The sequence below is a fragment of the Aedes albopictus genome, chromosome 1 (genome assembly GCF_035046485.1).
Source record: "Aedes albopictus strain Foshan chromosome 1, AalbF5, whole genome shotgun sequence".
Classification (NCBI taxonomy): domain Eukaryota; kingdom Metazoa; phylum Arthropoda; class Insecta; order Diptera; family Culicidae; genus Aedes; species Aedes albopictus.
In genome coordinates, this window is record NC_085136.1 from 79,398,260 (window position 1) to 79,413,508 (window position 15,249).

The following is a 15,249-nucleotide window of genomic DNA, read 5'->3' on the forward strand; positions in this document are numbered from 1 at the left end:
AAAAAATAAGTACTACTTGCTTTTTTTTTTTTTGTTTATATTTATGTGTATTTTAACTTATAGCTAATTCTACACTTAGAGTACTACTTGCTGTGTGGTATATGTCTGACAATAAGAATATCTCATTGCGATTAGAGTCTCGTTCCTCAATATACCAACAGACAATTGGGTTGTTTAGAGAATAAAATTTTGCTATTTTCTAAAGCCTAATAGAAAGAGCTCATTTTTCTGAGTATAACGTGATTTTATTGGATTGCAATACCTTTGTTTTGATGGTTAAATTAACAGAACAGTTTTTATTTTCGTAGATAGAATGACAGTTCAATCGTTAAAATGACAGTTCGACCCGACCAAAAAAAATTCCCCACACAAACTTTGAATGCATTTTAAAAATAGTTCCTGAACTCCGAAAATGATGAAATTTTGGATTTCGAATATTTTTTTGGGCGGAGAATCCGATTATGAAATAATCCGGATACCCCTAAAGAACCCAATTAATATCACACGCACATTTCGCACCCGGGGTAACGCTCACGCTATCGACTGACAGCTGCTGACGAGATCATAGAAGGCCACGACTCTTCTTTTGCTTCGGTTAGCGTTAGACCACGTCGGACATTCTGCGGTGTATCGGGTCGCTGCGCTGGGTGATTCTCATCGAAAACCATCAGCCAAATTGTTGCAAGAACTTTTGAATGGATTCCAGCAGAGGTTCCCAAACTTTTTGCTACCGCGGCGCCTTTTTAAACTTTCAAAAATGTCGCGGCGCACCAACAACTTTTTACAAAGAAGTTTTATCATTTTAACACTTTTGCAATGATTTTGGGAAAATACTTTTCAAACACTTATGATATCAAATCAAGAACGTTATTTTCTCAGATACTTTAATTCTTCTATAATGAAACATCTGCATCAAAATAAGACCGAAAAGTTCAGATCTGTTGTTTTGTTTTAATTATATTTGCCTGCCCAAAAAATCGCCTGGTCCACTCTGATTAAACGCCGACCACTTTCAGTCAAAAATTTCAAACACAAATCGCAAAAAACTTCGATACCTATCATCTTATTAAATTAAAAAAAAAAAGTTCTTAAAAAACCTTTTTTATGCAAAAAAATACTTAAAGGTTCACATAACTTAAGCAAAAGTTTAAATATATTCGCGATTGCAATGAAATACCTTTAAATTTGTCAAATTTTAAGAAACGTAGATTTAAAATAGATTGCTGAGAAGCAGATTTGGGATGGTGATGTTAGTAAAAATGTCGTTCCGGAACGTTTAAGACAGCATGAAGACCGGGATATTGACAATAATAATTCTGGAAAGAACTTCAAACAGGTCCTTCAAATATTTACTTTGAATTACAAGCTATTGATGTAATGGAAAAACAAACTGTATCGTTGAAAGTAAAATAAGAGCTTTAGAAGCCCAACGAAAAACGTCAGAACTCCGGGAATAAAATAAAATGATAAAAATCTTAATGCATTATGAGCATATTAGAAACTATTCGTAGAACATTCGATGATTTTGCAAATTTCATTTTTAAGACTTTCTCAAAAAGGCAAGACTGCGGAATTTAATAAAAACGGCTGTGAGGCGACATCAGTTTTACCAAACAAAAAAAAACAGTGAAAAAGATATTCCGCATCATAAATAACAAGAGTTTATTTTATTATTTTGGCTAAAAAGCCTGCGGCGCACCTGCGAAATGTTCACGGCGCACCAGGGCGCCGCGGCGCACATTTTGGGAAGTACTGGATTCCAGGATCAATTCTTAGAAGAATCCCGTGAGCACTTATTGGACAAATCTTTAGAGTAACTCCTGGGTAATTGTTTGGAAAAAAATCGAGAATGTTTCCTGTAGGAGCAATACCAGGAGGATTATATGGAAAATTTCCTTGATGATTTTCAGGAGTGATTTCTAGAGAACTATTTTAAGGAGAATCCCAGAAAATCACTGCTGGAATACCGTTAGGAATTCTTGAAGTAATTCCTAGAAGCATCGTGTGAAAGCTAAATGTATAAAATCCTGCAATAACCTTTTCGCGAATTCCTGGAGATATCTCTAATCAACCGATTGTGGATTTTCTGGAGTGATTACTGAAGAAGCTTATCTTTGAGGAATTCCACGAATGATCCCTACTGGAACATTTGTATCATTCTTTGGCGAAATTTTGGCCAATATCTGAAGGTTTCTTCGAGCTTTTTCTGTGGGAAATTTTACAAGAATTCCTAAGTGATGTGGCAGATTCCAAACAAGCCCAATAATACGGAAAATCTACATAATTGCCCTGAATTTCGAATTTACCGTCGGAGACTGCTTCACTTCATAGATTTTACTAGGGGTCTTTCGTTGGATTCCTTTACGAATTGGGTTTTGAAATTTTGAAATGAATATCGATATTTAATTTTTATTTAAAAGAGCACCTTTTTCTAAGTCACAATGATTTTTTTTTTCAGATTTTTGGAATTTTATTTTGAAACCTGAAATCAATTTCAAAAAGATATTTCAATATCACCTTTTGACAGCTAGACAACTGCTTGGTAGCTCCGCCCAGTACAAACTGCGACGAGGGGTGATGCAACAAATCCCTCCCATACAAACTTCAAATTGATTTTTAAATATGTGCACCGCAATTATGAAAAATTGGATTTCGGCTCAGTTTGGCATGAAAATTCAGAAAATGAAATTATCCCAATACCGTGAAAGAATCCAATTCTCGGAAAATTAGTTGAGGCACTTCGTGGAGGAATATTCTTGTGAGTTCATGATTAATTCTTGGACTTATTGTTGGAGAAAGTCATGAATCGTCCGAGGAATTGTAAAAAGGATCCCGAGGAGAATTTCTGAAGGAAATTCCTGGAAAATGGAGAGGAATATCATGAAGCATTTCCTACGTGACTAATATTATGCAGTTAACTTGAAATAGAAACAAAAATTACCTAACGCGACTATCTGTTTGGGAACAATTGTGACTATATTTTCGTGAATGATCTTCAATCTGTCCAGACACGAATGCCACATAAGTGGTAAAGTGTCTTTAATAAATATTAATAATAATAATAATAATCTTCAATCTGTGGTTCATTTGAATTCATGTGAAATATTTAGTGAAATCTACTGTGGAATTATTAGATGAATTTGTAATCATGAACGATGTTACCGAGCTATTTCTGTGAATATTTTAAGCGAAAGTCGAGCTAGAAGTACTTAACAATCATTTTTATTTTTTTTATTTTTTTTATCTGTATTAACGAAATTTTTAGCCCTAGGCTAGTTTAATCTCAGGACCCACACTTTACTGCCCTTCCGAAGGAAGAACTCACATTTTGCGAGTTTGTCGGGAGTGGGATTCGATCCCAGATCCTCGGCGTGATAGTCAAATGCTCTAATCATCACACCAGGTCTGCTCCACATTATTTTTTTTAGAAATAGTTAGATAAGTTTTCAAAGGTAGCGGAGCGGAACTAGTGTGATGGTTAGAACACTTGACTATCACGCCAAGAATCTGGGATCGAATCCCATTCCCGACAAACTCACAAAATGTGGGTTATTTCTTCGGAAGGGAAGTAAAGCGTGGGTCCCGAGATAAACTAGCCAAGGGCTAAAAATCTCGTTAATATAGATAAAAAAAAGTTTTGAAATTCTCCGACGAAAGTTTTCAAAAAATTCCCAATGAAATCTTTGAGGTTATAAAATCCCTTACAAAATTAGCAGAATTCCAGAAAGGATTTCACGATAATTCTGTAGGGGAATTCAAAATTATTAAAAATAGAAAAAACTCCCAGAATTTCCTGGCGAAGCCCGTGAAGGATATTTTGCTTGGCTTTTTGCCTTTGGTTAGCTTTGTATTTGGTTAAAAACACCTAATTGCACGTTTTATCCCGTATGGATTATCTTTGGGAGGTTGATTAGAAAAGAAGCGTTTTCTAGTTGAACACATAAATGCATTTGATTGCGATTGAGTATGAGTTTCTGGAGCACCAAATTTTGTTCTTGCTAGGAGTCAAAGATATTTCTTAAAGTGTTTCTGTTAGAATTTCTCGTGATAGTTCAAGCATCATTACTCCAAGCGATTGAAACACAAATTCTTCCCTAATTTCTGATAAAGTTTTTATAAAAAATATATATACATTAAAACCCATTGGATTCCTGCGACATTGTTGTCAAGGTATTTGTCTATGTCTATATTTGTTTTTACGAAATTTTGCAAGAAGTTTCAACAAAAATATCTGTATGAATTCTGCTCGGAAGTTCTTCCGGGACTTTATACTAGCAATATGTGTTGACAGTTCCATTAAAAATGTCTCTAGGAATTTTAGTACTACACTTTTTCACGAGATTTCTTCTGGAAAAGTGGTTCACAACTTATTTCCGGACTTAATACAAAATTTTAGTAGGAATGTTCTTGGAAGAATCATATAAAATTTCTTCAGGAGTGCTGCTGAAAAATCTACTATGAGTATCCCAGATGTAGCTCTAGCATTTTTTTCCAGAAATACCCAGAAAAATCCAATATTTTTTCTGAAACTGTGACAACTCTTTTGGGACCGCTGTACGGAGTTCCGGAAAAACCTTTGATTTCTGACGGCAAGGGCACACAACTATTAACGAAAAAAAATGTCAATCAGCATCGTTTCACTGGTTTTTATTTTATATGTGTGTTGCAAGAGTTTTCGAGAAGAAATCTTAGAGGAATTCAGGGGAAATTCCTGGAGGAATTTTTGCAGACACTTTCGGAAAATTCATTGAAAAATATCTTGGAAATTTCTAAAAACATAAAAAGACATTTAAAAATTTATGTAGTTTTGAGGAACATTTTGGAAAAAAACAGGAGGAATCCTTGGTGAAGTTCTTTGAGCAATCCTTGTAACCAATCATTCTTGAAGGTATTCTAGAAAAAATCCGTTAATTTTCATGTGGGAAATCCTGGTATAACCTCTACATGAAGGTTTATTTGAAGCAATTCTTGGAGAAATTCTATGATGAATTGAAGCATTTACTGCATCCCTGAAATAATTTCTAGAGGAATCCGCGATGCGAATACTCCAGGTCTTGGAGAAGTCCTTGTAGAAATTCATGGAACGATCTGCATGCCTTGAATCCCCTGAACGTATTCCTAGGAACAATTCTAGAGGTACCTATTCATGCAAAAATCCATGGAAAAGTTCCTGAAATATTCTCTGAATGAATTCAGAAAAAAAACACTACAAAGAATTCCTGGATGACTATCAGGAACAGTCTCCGCAGCAGTTCTTAGAAGTATACTATAAACATTTTTTGAAAAAAAAACCCTATGAAAGAATTTCTAGATCATCCAAAAATGTGTGCCGAAGAATCAACAAACCAACTCCAACCGGCTACGCAACCACTCAAAAACCAGTGCTGTCATGGTGAAATCAGAGCTGGTTACTCAAGTTTTCCAATTTTCAAAGCCCCAAGGAAATTACTATTACGCCTTATTAAAAATTATTCCGGGAAAACTCCTCCATACATTATTATTTCAAGATTTTTTTCAATGATTATCGCAGGAGAGAAATTTTGATTGAATGCCTCTTACGAGCTCGACAAGAATTCTTCCTTCAATTTCTAGAAAATTCTTCACGATTACTTACAGTGACATCTCCAGAAATTCCTTTGGGGATTCTTTCAGAAATTATCAGAATGTTTCTAAAGTCTTATCAGTAAGAAAATTATCGCAGGTTCTTCTAGAATGATTTTATCAAGAATTCATCGAAAGATTTCTGTAGATATCCCTTTGAAATGCATTTCTTCGAAAATTTCTACACAAATTCAACCAGAGGTTCTCTTAGAGATTACTCCTGGAATATTCCGTGTGACTTCTGAAGTAGTTTCTGAAGAAATTTATCAAAGATTCATCCTGAAAATGGTCCACGGGTTTCCTCATAAATTTCTTCAGAAATTATTCCTGGGATTCCTTAAGGGATTCTTTATGACATTCTAACAAGGGTTGCTACATATGTATGTTCATGCTTGTATTCCTTCACGTATTTCCTCAAACGTGTCTGAAATTAATTTCTCCAGAAACAATGTTTTTCTTCGAGATTTCTCCAAAAGCTCTTCTTGAAGTTTCTCAATTTTGGGGATTCTGTCAGGAATACAGACATTTTTTCAATACATGAAGATTCCTTCAGTTGAATTCATTCAGATTCTTTTTGTTTCTGCAGGATTTCTTTCAGACATTTCCCTGAAATGTTTTTAAGAGTTCCTGCATAGGTATCATATTTTTCCAAGGATTCCATCAGGAAATTATCCAGGGATTCCTTAAAAAATATTGAGGGATTTCTTCAAAAATCCCACCAGTCTTGTCTGCGATTTCTGTAGACATTTTGTAAAAGATTACTTCAGAAATTCCTTCATGGATTTCTCCAGGACTTCCTTCAGATTTTTCCTTGGAATTACGTGCAGAGGTATCTTAAGGAGTTTCTTCAGATATTTTCCTTGGCATTATCCTAGGCATTTATCTAGGAGTTGCTCCAGAGTCCAGAAATAACTTTAGAAATTGCTTCAGGATTATTTGTCCAGGAATTCCTTTAGAATTTTTTTTAAGGTTTTTTTCTAGGATTTTCCATGCTCACATCCATGAGTTTTTAAGGGATTTCTTGAAACAATCCTCCAGAGTTTTTTTTTTAATTCCTTCAGGCTGTCTCCTTAAGAGTTCTTCAGTAGTTGTTGTGCAATTTTCGGAAGAACTTCATAAAATTCCTGGAGAAATATATGAATAAGTTCTGCACGAATCTTCAAATAAATCCCAAGATTGATGGTTCTTATGGAATTACAGGAAAAATTCCTATCGTGAATGAACTTCTGGAGGAATCATTCAAAGAATTTCTCAAGAAATTCTTTAAGAAACCCTTGGATGAAATTCAAAAAAAAAAGCAAAATTCAAAAAAAAAAAGATTTTTAAAGAACTATTTAGAGGAATTTCTGAAAAGCACCATCTTGGAAGACTTTTGAAGAAATCGCTTGTTGTAATTCCTGAAGAAATCCCTAAAATTCTGAAGAAGTTCCGGGAAATTAAAAGGGAGACCATTTAAATGAAGAAATTCCAGGTGGAATTTCTGAATAACTTGCTGGACATGGACAGACCTCATTAAACTTTACGTTATAAATGGACAGCTACTGACATAGCGTAAGAAAAAAAAAAGTGATATCATGTGGTTTCAGGGTGTTTCTAGGGGCTCAGTATATTCCATGGGGTTGTAGAAGGATTCTTAGTGGGGCTTCAGTGCATTTTACGATCCTAGTTCCCTCATTTAAAGCATTGACTTGATTTCCGATGTAGTATACCAACCATTAACATGCGAAATCAGTGGCATCAGTCTATACCTTGATCTATACTAAACTAAACCAATCTCAGAAACTTGATATTGGATGCTACAGTTCCTTGGCTGCTTAACTAGTTATAAACACATATTTTGTTTGTACCGTATAGATTTTATGGAGATTGTTCATATTCGTTTCATGCACATTCTAAAAATATTCTCAAACATATGCCAATCACCAAAGAACCCCAATATGACAGCAAGCAAACACACATACAAACACCTATTAGTAAAAGGAAAGAAATAGAGAAACATATTTACAGCGGCACTGCAACCCCCCTGGAAAGTGCTCAGTTAGTAAACACCAAACGATCGTTGAGGCCCGCAGGGGTCCGACGGGTAGTAGTAGCATTTGCCGAGCTGTCACCGCCTTCACCATGCTGCTGCGACTGAGTGCCATTAGCGGGAGCGAATTTGAAGATCGGATGCTGATGCTGCGATGACGTAATAGTAGGAGCTATTGCTGCGGCGATTCTGGCAGTTGTCGTTGATGGGGTGGCGTGTTGCGCCTGGTCGTTGAAGACCGGGGCCGTCGTCGGTTCCTGTTGGGGGGAGGGTTGCTGTTCAAAGTGTTCGTCAACGCGTTCGCCCAATGCGGAAAATTCCGACGGTGGCGGCGACGGCGGCGGCACCGGGGACGACGACTGGGTCGGTGGCTGTCAATGATGGTCATAGGGTTTTAAATGGTTTACAAATAGGTACGGCTGTGTGTTGAACCCCCGTTTGGTGGACCCGATTGGACGAGATAGAGAGAGTGTTGGGAGAGAAAAAAAAAACGATTTTGATAGGGAAAAATCGGTTAGTTGACCTGGATCCGTAAGTTTTATACAAATTGGTTTGGTTTTTGTGGGTTGGTTAGAACAGTGCGATCAATCAATTGTTGTAAATTTTGGCTACTCTAGTATTTACAGTGCAGATATTGTTCAAAGAACCTTCCATCCTCCGAAGACCTACCTTGGACGGTTGCATGGTGACATTCAGCAACGTGGGATGCTGCTCGACGACCATGAAATCGACGTCCCTTGGGACGAATCCATCGGCGAACACCTCCAGCTTGTAGACTCCGGGCATCAGGATTCGCCAGAATTCTCCGTACTTGGTAGTGCTGAAACCGACGTCCCTTCCCTTGATCTTCAGCTGGGCTCGCTCGATTGGGCCTCCGTTGGGGTCCATGACGAATCCTTGAACACCACGATGAGCTTCGGCGAGGAACTTGATCATCGACAGCTGGTTGTCATCCCAGTACTTGCGTAGTTCGTATGCCGGCGGGAACTTGCAGCAGGATACTTCAAGGGTGACTTCCATGCAACCGTGCCAGATGTAGTTGTAGTCTTGCATTCCTCCGGTCAGTGGGTACCAAGCGGCGCCGTTGGTGATTCCGTTTTCGAACGAAGGTGAGGCGGACTTGCAAGCGACACCTCGGGACATCTTGGCGTGGTTGTTGGCATAGGTTAGCGAGAGGTGCTTGAACACATCATCGTCCGGTGTCAACGATGGTGCAGACACGTAGCTGTTGAACACTGAACTCAAAAGGGGTCATGTTGGAAGAAAGGAAATTGATAGAAGAAACATATGAGAATATGGGTATTCGTGGTGAAGGTTGAACAGTTCGGACAAGCTCACCGGCACAAGTAGATGACGATCTACAGATTTCTGATTCCACGAAGGCATGAGTTTTAGATCATGGGTTAATACATATTAGCGCATGACTCTTAAAGTAGATACTTACTGGCATTGGGAGTGTTATCATAAGGGTAGCTGGCAACAAGTGCTCCACCATGCAGCGATCCACTCAGCACAAACTGGATCTTGTTGATCCACTCCTTGACGGCTTCCGTTTCCGGTTGCGATCGCTTGTTGTTCTGCTTGAAATAATCCGGGAAGTTTCGGTTCAGATCGAAGCCCCGCGAGTTGTAACGTCCCTGTCCGCCGTCGCAGGTTCCCTCCTTGGATGCAGCATAACCGTCCGGGTTCAACGAAGGCAGGATGTGGATACGAGTGTTGTCCAGCAGCCACTTGATGTAGGGATCAGTGGTGTAACTGGTGATCAGGTACTGGATCATGTGAAGTAGCAGTTCACGACCGACGGCTTCGTTACCGTGGATGTTTCCGATGTACTTGACGTCCGGTTTGCCGAGCATGTGCTCGTACGGTGACGCAGAGACTACCATAACCCACAGTTCCCGACCCTGAACGGACTTTCCGATCGAGTACAGTGCCGTCAGGTTCGGATACCGAGCTGTGGTCGCCCGCAGATATCGCGTCATGTCGTCGTGGTTGTGATAGACAAAGTCCAGCGAAGAGGTATCCGGCCGATACGCCCGAGGTTCATTGCCCACACCGGTAAAACCCGAAAGGACATCCGACCGGTCGTTACCGGTCGATAGGCTAATCTGATCGGACGTGGGCACTTGGATTGCGAAGGCGATTCCGGCGCATAGCGTAACCGCCGCTAGAACGGCTTGTTTAGGTATCAGCATCGTTGCTGCAAGTTATCTGCAATAGAATGATAAGAAAGATACGTCAGATTAATCTACACTTTTAGATCGTCCAAGACGGCAAAACAATAAAAGTCGCTAGCAATTTCGAGCGTTCCAATGTATTCAAACAACCTGATATCTGGACCGGTTTCGAGAGGGGAGATTCAAATGTGGGATATTCAAATCGTAAATCTTCGACACGCATTACGACGATCGAGATTGAATCTCCGCGGTACTTCCTTAGGGGAAGCACGTTCGCGTCGTAAAGTTTGCGTATTTGTTCGTGCGAGGGTGAAACAAGATTGGACTGTAAAGTGTGATCATTCTAAGTGGTTGGTGGTGGACATCAACTAGACTGATTTGTTTGTTTTGTGTGACGTTCATCAATTACCTTGGATGGCATTTTTAAGACTCGTAAGATTTTTCAGATAAATCCGCTAAGTGTTTTTTTTTTGCTGGACAGTCAAACTTTAGACAACCCTGCCCTATGCATCATTGCGGAAGGCTTTTGACGGCTGCCTGAGGTATTTAATTACTGTGATTGATAACAATCAGTGATGTATGGAGACAATTACTTTAGTTTGTGTTACTGTATGCTGCTGCCGTGTGCGGCATAGTTGTCCCATGTTCCAAAACCGTAAACTGAGCAGCAAACGCATTTTAAGTTTTAGAGATATCAGGAATTCCGGAGAATATCCGACATGCACATCCAGGATAGTGACAACCCATATTGCATGGAAACCTACGCAATGTGGATATTTTTGGAACGGGCACGACGAGATTTTTTCTGCGCGTGTACGCACACGTGGAATCTCATGAACTTCCTAAGTAACCACGGTGCTGAAGCATATTGCATGCAGATATACGGTGTATTTAGAGCAATCATTACTTTACATGCAAACTTAAGGTTGATTTGAAATGGAAATGGGCAATTACAGAATCAAAGAAAGATTATACTAGTATAATCTTGGAGCAGTCGCATAATTGCCCATTTCCACTTTAAATTAACAATAAGTGTCCATGCAAAATAATGATTGCTCTAAATACGCCCTATATCTGCATGCAATACGGTTTCAGCACCGTGATTACTTGGGTTCTCACTTCTAACTCTTTACTTCTTAATGCTTCGCACTCCTCGCTCATTATTTGTTATTTATTATTCTTTACTGCTAACTTTCTGTGGGAATTGAAGGGTCAGAAGTGAGAAGTTAGCAGTGAAGAAAAAGAAATAAAAACATAATGAGCGAGGAGTGCGAAGCATTGAGGAGTGATAAGTTACTGATTTAAACTCTTCGCTTCAGATCGATTCACTCTAGTATGCATTCACTGCTTACTTCTCACTCACTCCTCATCCCTAACTCGTCACTGCTCACTCTTCATTCCTCACTTCAGTTCGTTTCTTATTAGTCACTGCTCACTCCTTGCTTCTTCCTTTCACTTAACACTGTTCAATCCTCTCTACTCACTTCTTACTTACTCACTCTTCATTACTCACTTTTCATTCTGAAATACTCACATTTCAATCTTTACTCTTCACTGCTCAAATTTTAGCAATCACTGCTTACTCCTACTAGTCATTGCTCACTCCTCGGAAATGAAAATATGAACTATATATTTGTGGGCTTGCTGTTAGCGGCGCAAATCGTCTAACCGTATCGTCAGCCTCGGCGTGTAGGTTCAATTCCCGCTCCAGTCGATGAAAACTTTTCGTCAAACGAAAAAATCATCACCCCTCCACTGGGCACGGTGTCAAAATTTCGATTATTATCAAACATTCATGTACCTCGGATTTTTCTTCGAAAATAATTAGTTTTTGGGCTATATATTAATAATCGGAAAACTAGAAAATATTTCATCGGCGAAAATTTTTCCATACATTTTGTATGGGACGTTTTTTGGGCTAAAATAGTATTTATTGATATTTAGTATGGAAAATTGCCAAAAACTCAGCTAACTCATATTTTTCCCGATAGAATATTTTCAAATTATGGATTTATACATTATAGCTGAAATTCTAACATTCCATGAAGAAAAATCCGAGGTACATGAAAGTTCGATAATAATCTAAATTTTGACACCGTGCTGGGTGTTCTTATGTGTTATCACTTGCCTGATGAAAGTAATGTTCAATCTGCGCAGCCTCTAACTGAAGACAGTTTGAATTGTCTTCTTCTTTATATTATATACTAACAGAGAGTCCACATTTCTGAACAACTTTTCGACGTGCCTTTCAATAAGCGGTACACTGGAACCTATTTTTATGCCATAGGCTGGGGTTGCATAAATTAAAAATATTCCAAAATTAAAAAGAAATAAAAAGAGGGAATTTTGTGCCTAAACTTATTTATGCTTTAATGAGGAAACTTAGTTCGCGAGAAGGGGTCTTGCTCCTGGGCATTTGAAATGGAAATCAGGGCTTCAGGGGCGTTTCAGGGGATTTCAGGAGCCTAAGAGCGGTTTCTTTGGCGCTTCAATAGGTGTTGCGGGAGGCGTTACAACCGTCAGCGCGGCAGCAGAAATGGACCACAGGGATGCTGCAGGTTTGACGGACGGCTTGTCACCCGTTAGCTTTAATGGTATGAGTAGATGAAGATAGCTCCAAATGTCAGGTAGAATAAACAAAAGTGAGAAATGTGGCTAATGAATGGCATGCAGTTGAAAGTTTCTTACTAAAATTTGTTAAAACTACTTAAATTTCTAATTGGAAAACTATGAAATAGGAACCGTGAATAGTAATGAATTTCCTATTGCTTGTGAGTGAAAAATGCAGATTGATACCGGAAGATTGAACTAACTATTGCAAAAAATCTACATTTATAGGTTAACTTCCAAGCAGAATTTATACTCTAAACTAAACTTAAACTACACATCTAATACGATCAACAACGACTACGACTGTGAGTAAACTTAAAATCTATTGAATGACTTATAACTACACTGATAAAATTGCAAACGTAATGTTTATGCAGGTGCAACCTTTACAATTTATAAGACTCCATAATAGTTAGTTTTAAATACGCTTACATAAATATTATAACAACTTTATTGCTACTTATGTGGTGCACCATAACACATATATACTGCAAAATTTCATTTATATGTGCGCAAACATAAAAAGTATTATTATTCTCTATAGTTAAAAATTATGTTCATCCACATATAATTTTAAAGTTTGATCGAATTAATTCAAGATAAAAACAATATAATTTTTCGCGCCAATCGGAAGCGTCGGGAAAGTCTCCTGTTTAGTCAGGTATTTTTCTAAATTTCTTCATAAAATGTCTGCTTAAACCTTTATTTTTTGTTAATTTCAGTTGTATCACAACAACAGGCAGGCTTGCAGGCAGGCATAGAAGCGAGCTACAGAGTGTGCCAGAACATGACCCCGGGAGGTGTTCGTTCTAACCAGACTGCGGTGCGATCTGTTCCGGCAAGGTGAAGGATGTGATAATCCGGAAAGGAGTAGAACACCATCAAGGAAATTACGATCGAACTGGCCGCTGCCACAGACTCCGGACGATGATGACGCCCTGGGCAATCGGACACTAATAAAGAGGAACAGTGGAGGCGAAAGCACTCACCCAGGAACCGTAGTTCCTTCGAGCCAACGAGTGATTACCGGATCTGCAAAGTAAAGCGCCACAAATCCGCCAGCGAAGAGCAGCAAGCGCAGTCGGAATTCCTTCGTTGATCCGTACTCAAGTAGAAGACCATATGGCATACAAAATTTGCCCATAATTATTATGAACTACGCATGAATAAATATCATAACACTCACACATAAATTTAATTTATCCCCTATATAGATTTTATTTACTTCTAAAAATATCTTTTAAATGGGGAAAGTTCTATAGAATAAATGTTTGCAGACATAATTTTTAAAGGTGATGCCAAATTGCAAAAAATTATGTAGTTTCACACATAATAGTTATACGGAAAATTTCTTCGGTGTAAGACGATTATGTTGACTAAATCAGGTAGATTGACTGGATGAATTATCACAGGACGGTTGTCAGGACGGAAAGAATTGACTAGAGACACGGAGTTGTGAGTATTGATTGATCATAGTTCATTAAGGTCTGTAAATCATAAAAATATGTATATCTATTTTAGCTTTAAAGCTTCTTCCGAAATAAATGGATTCGCTATTAGAACCGTGATGGCTATTCTACGTCTTGGACCGCGCCTACATCTCTTTAAAGAACTCCCCTCGATGAGAATGGTGCTGCTGTAAGTAGTTCATCTGATCCCGGAGGTCATCTAAAGGACAATTGTGGATTAATCCTATGATGCCCTCAACTACGCGAGCAGCGGCGGCGAAAGCCAATGCTGGCAGGCCTCAGAGCGTTTGCGAGAAATGCAAAAAATCTGACCATGTAGCAGGAATGGTAGCTTGCGATAAGTGTCATCGTTGGTACCATCGTACGTGCATGGAGATGACTGAGACGCTGGACGGTAAGTGGACATGCAAGGGCTGCATCTACACGGTGACCATAAGTGATCCTTCGATGTCCGGAAAAAGCAGTAGCAGTTCCCGGTCGGCACGAGTTCGATTGCAGCTCATGCGGCTGGAAGAAGAGAAAAAGGCTCAGGAAAAGGCGCTGGAGGAGAAAGCCGCGATCGAAAAGAAATATCTGGAGGATAAATACGCTCTGCTACTCGCTGAGGCAGAGGAGGACGAAGGCAGTCAGAGAAGACGGCGGAGCCGAGTTAGCCGAAGTAATCATTCGGTGCAGCAGTGGATTCAAGGCTTGGACGGAGCTGCTGGAGGTAATCCAGTGTCCGTAAATGACATCGAAGACATATTTCCGCCAGTATCGATTGGCACTGGTATTCCCGTAGCAAGTAGCGGGCAAGGTGGAGGAATGTTGACCAAATACACCGGAACATTGCCTAAAGTCCCATCAAATCCGACGAATGAACGAGCGCGCTCCGGAGACAAGCAACCAACATCTCGACCTGCTATCGAATGGGCAACTGATCACGCTGGTACTGGTGGCAGGGGTTCGGTCGCTGGTGTAAACAATCCGATCACAGCGTCCACACCAATTCGATCGGCTGAAGCAGTACGAAGTTCCCGTTCGATGTATATCCAACCGCTGTTTACACAACCAGTGTATACTCAGCCTGCGTGTGCACAATCAGCAATGCCTCCACCTATACTTCCAAAGCTCGTTCTTCGACCGGCTCTACCTACGTTTTTGTTTGCTGAACCACTATCGAAGCCTCCACCTCCACAATCACTCGTTTCATTTCCGTGTATTAGCGAAGCATCGTTATTACAAGCAAACGACAAACGGCCGGCGGTATCAATAATCGATTTGCCTCTGTCGAGTTCAACACCGCAACAACAAACCGATGTGCAGCTCGAAGAGGCGGCGACTTCACAGCTCCCCTCTGTTTCCCAGTCGTCGCAGGAGCCAG

General features: G+C 39.5%; 1 protein-coding gene across 6 annotated transcripts in view; it reads right to left on the reverse strand.

Moving 5' to 3' along the window:
• LOC109424095 (carboxypeptidase D) overlaps positions 1-15,249 on the reverse strand; it is a 119,241-nt gene that overhangs the window by 4,297 nt on the left and 99,695 nt on the right. For 2 of the 6 annotated variants that reach the window (XM_062844889.1, XM_029854722.2), the window contains exons 2-5: positions 9,075-9,841; positions 8,969-8,998; positions 8,300-8,865; positions 7,607-8,001 (exon numbers count right to left, since the gene is read on the reverse strand). In XM_062844889.1, coding sequence (XP_062700873.1) covers positions 7,636-8,001; positions 8,300-8,865; positions 8,969-8,998; positions 9,075-9,825 — 1,713 coding nt within the window. In that variant the 5' untranslated portion in view covers positions 9,826-9,841 and the 3' untranslated portion in view covers positions 7,607-7,635. Of the gene's footprint in view, positions 1-7,606; positions 8,050-8,299; positions 8,866-8,968; positions 8,999-9,074; positions 9,842-15,249 lie in introns of those variants that run through there. The other 4 variants (XM_029854727.2, XM_029854725.2, XM_029854724.2 and 1 more) reach the window with 4 other exon arrangements.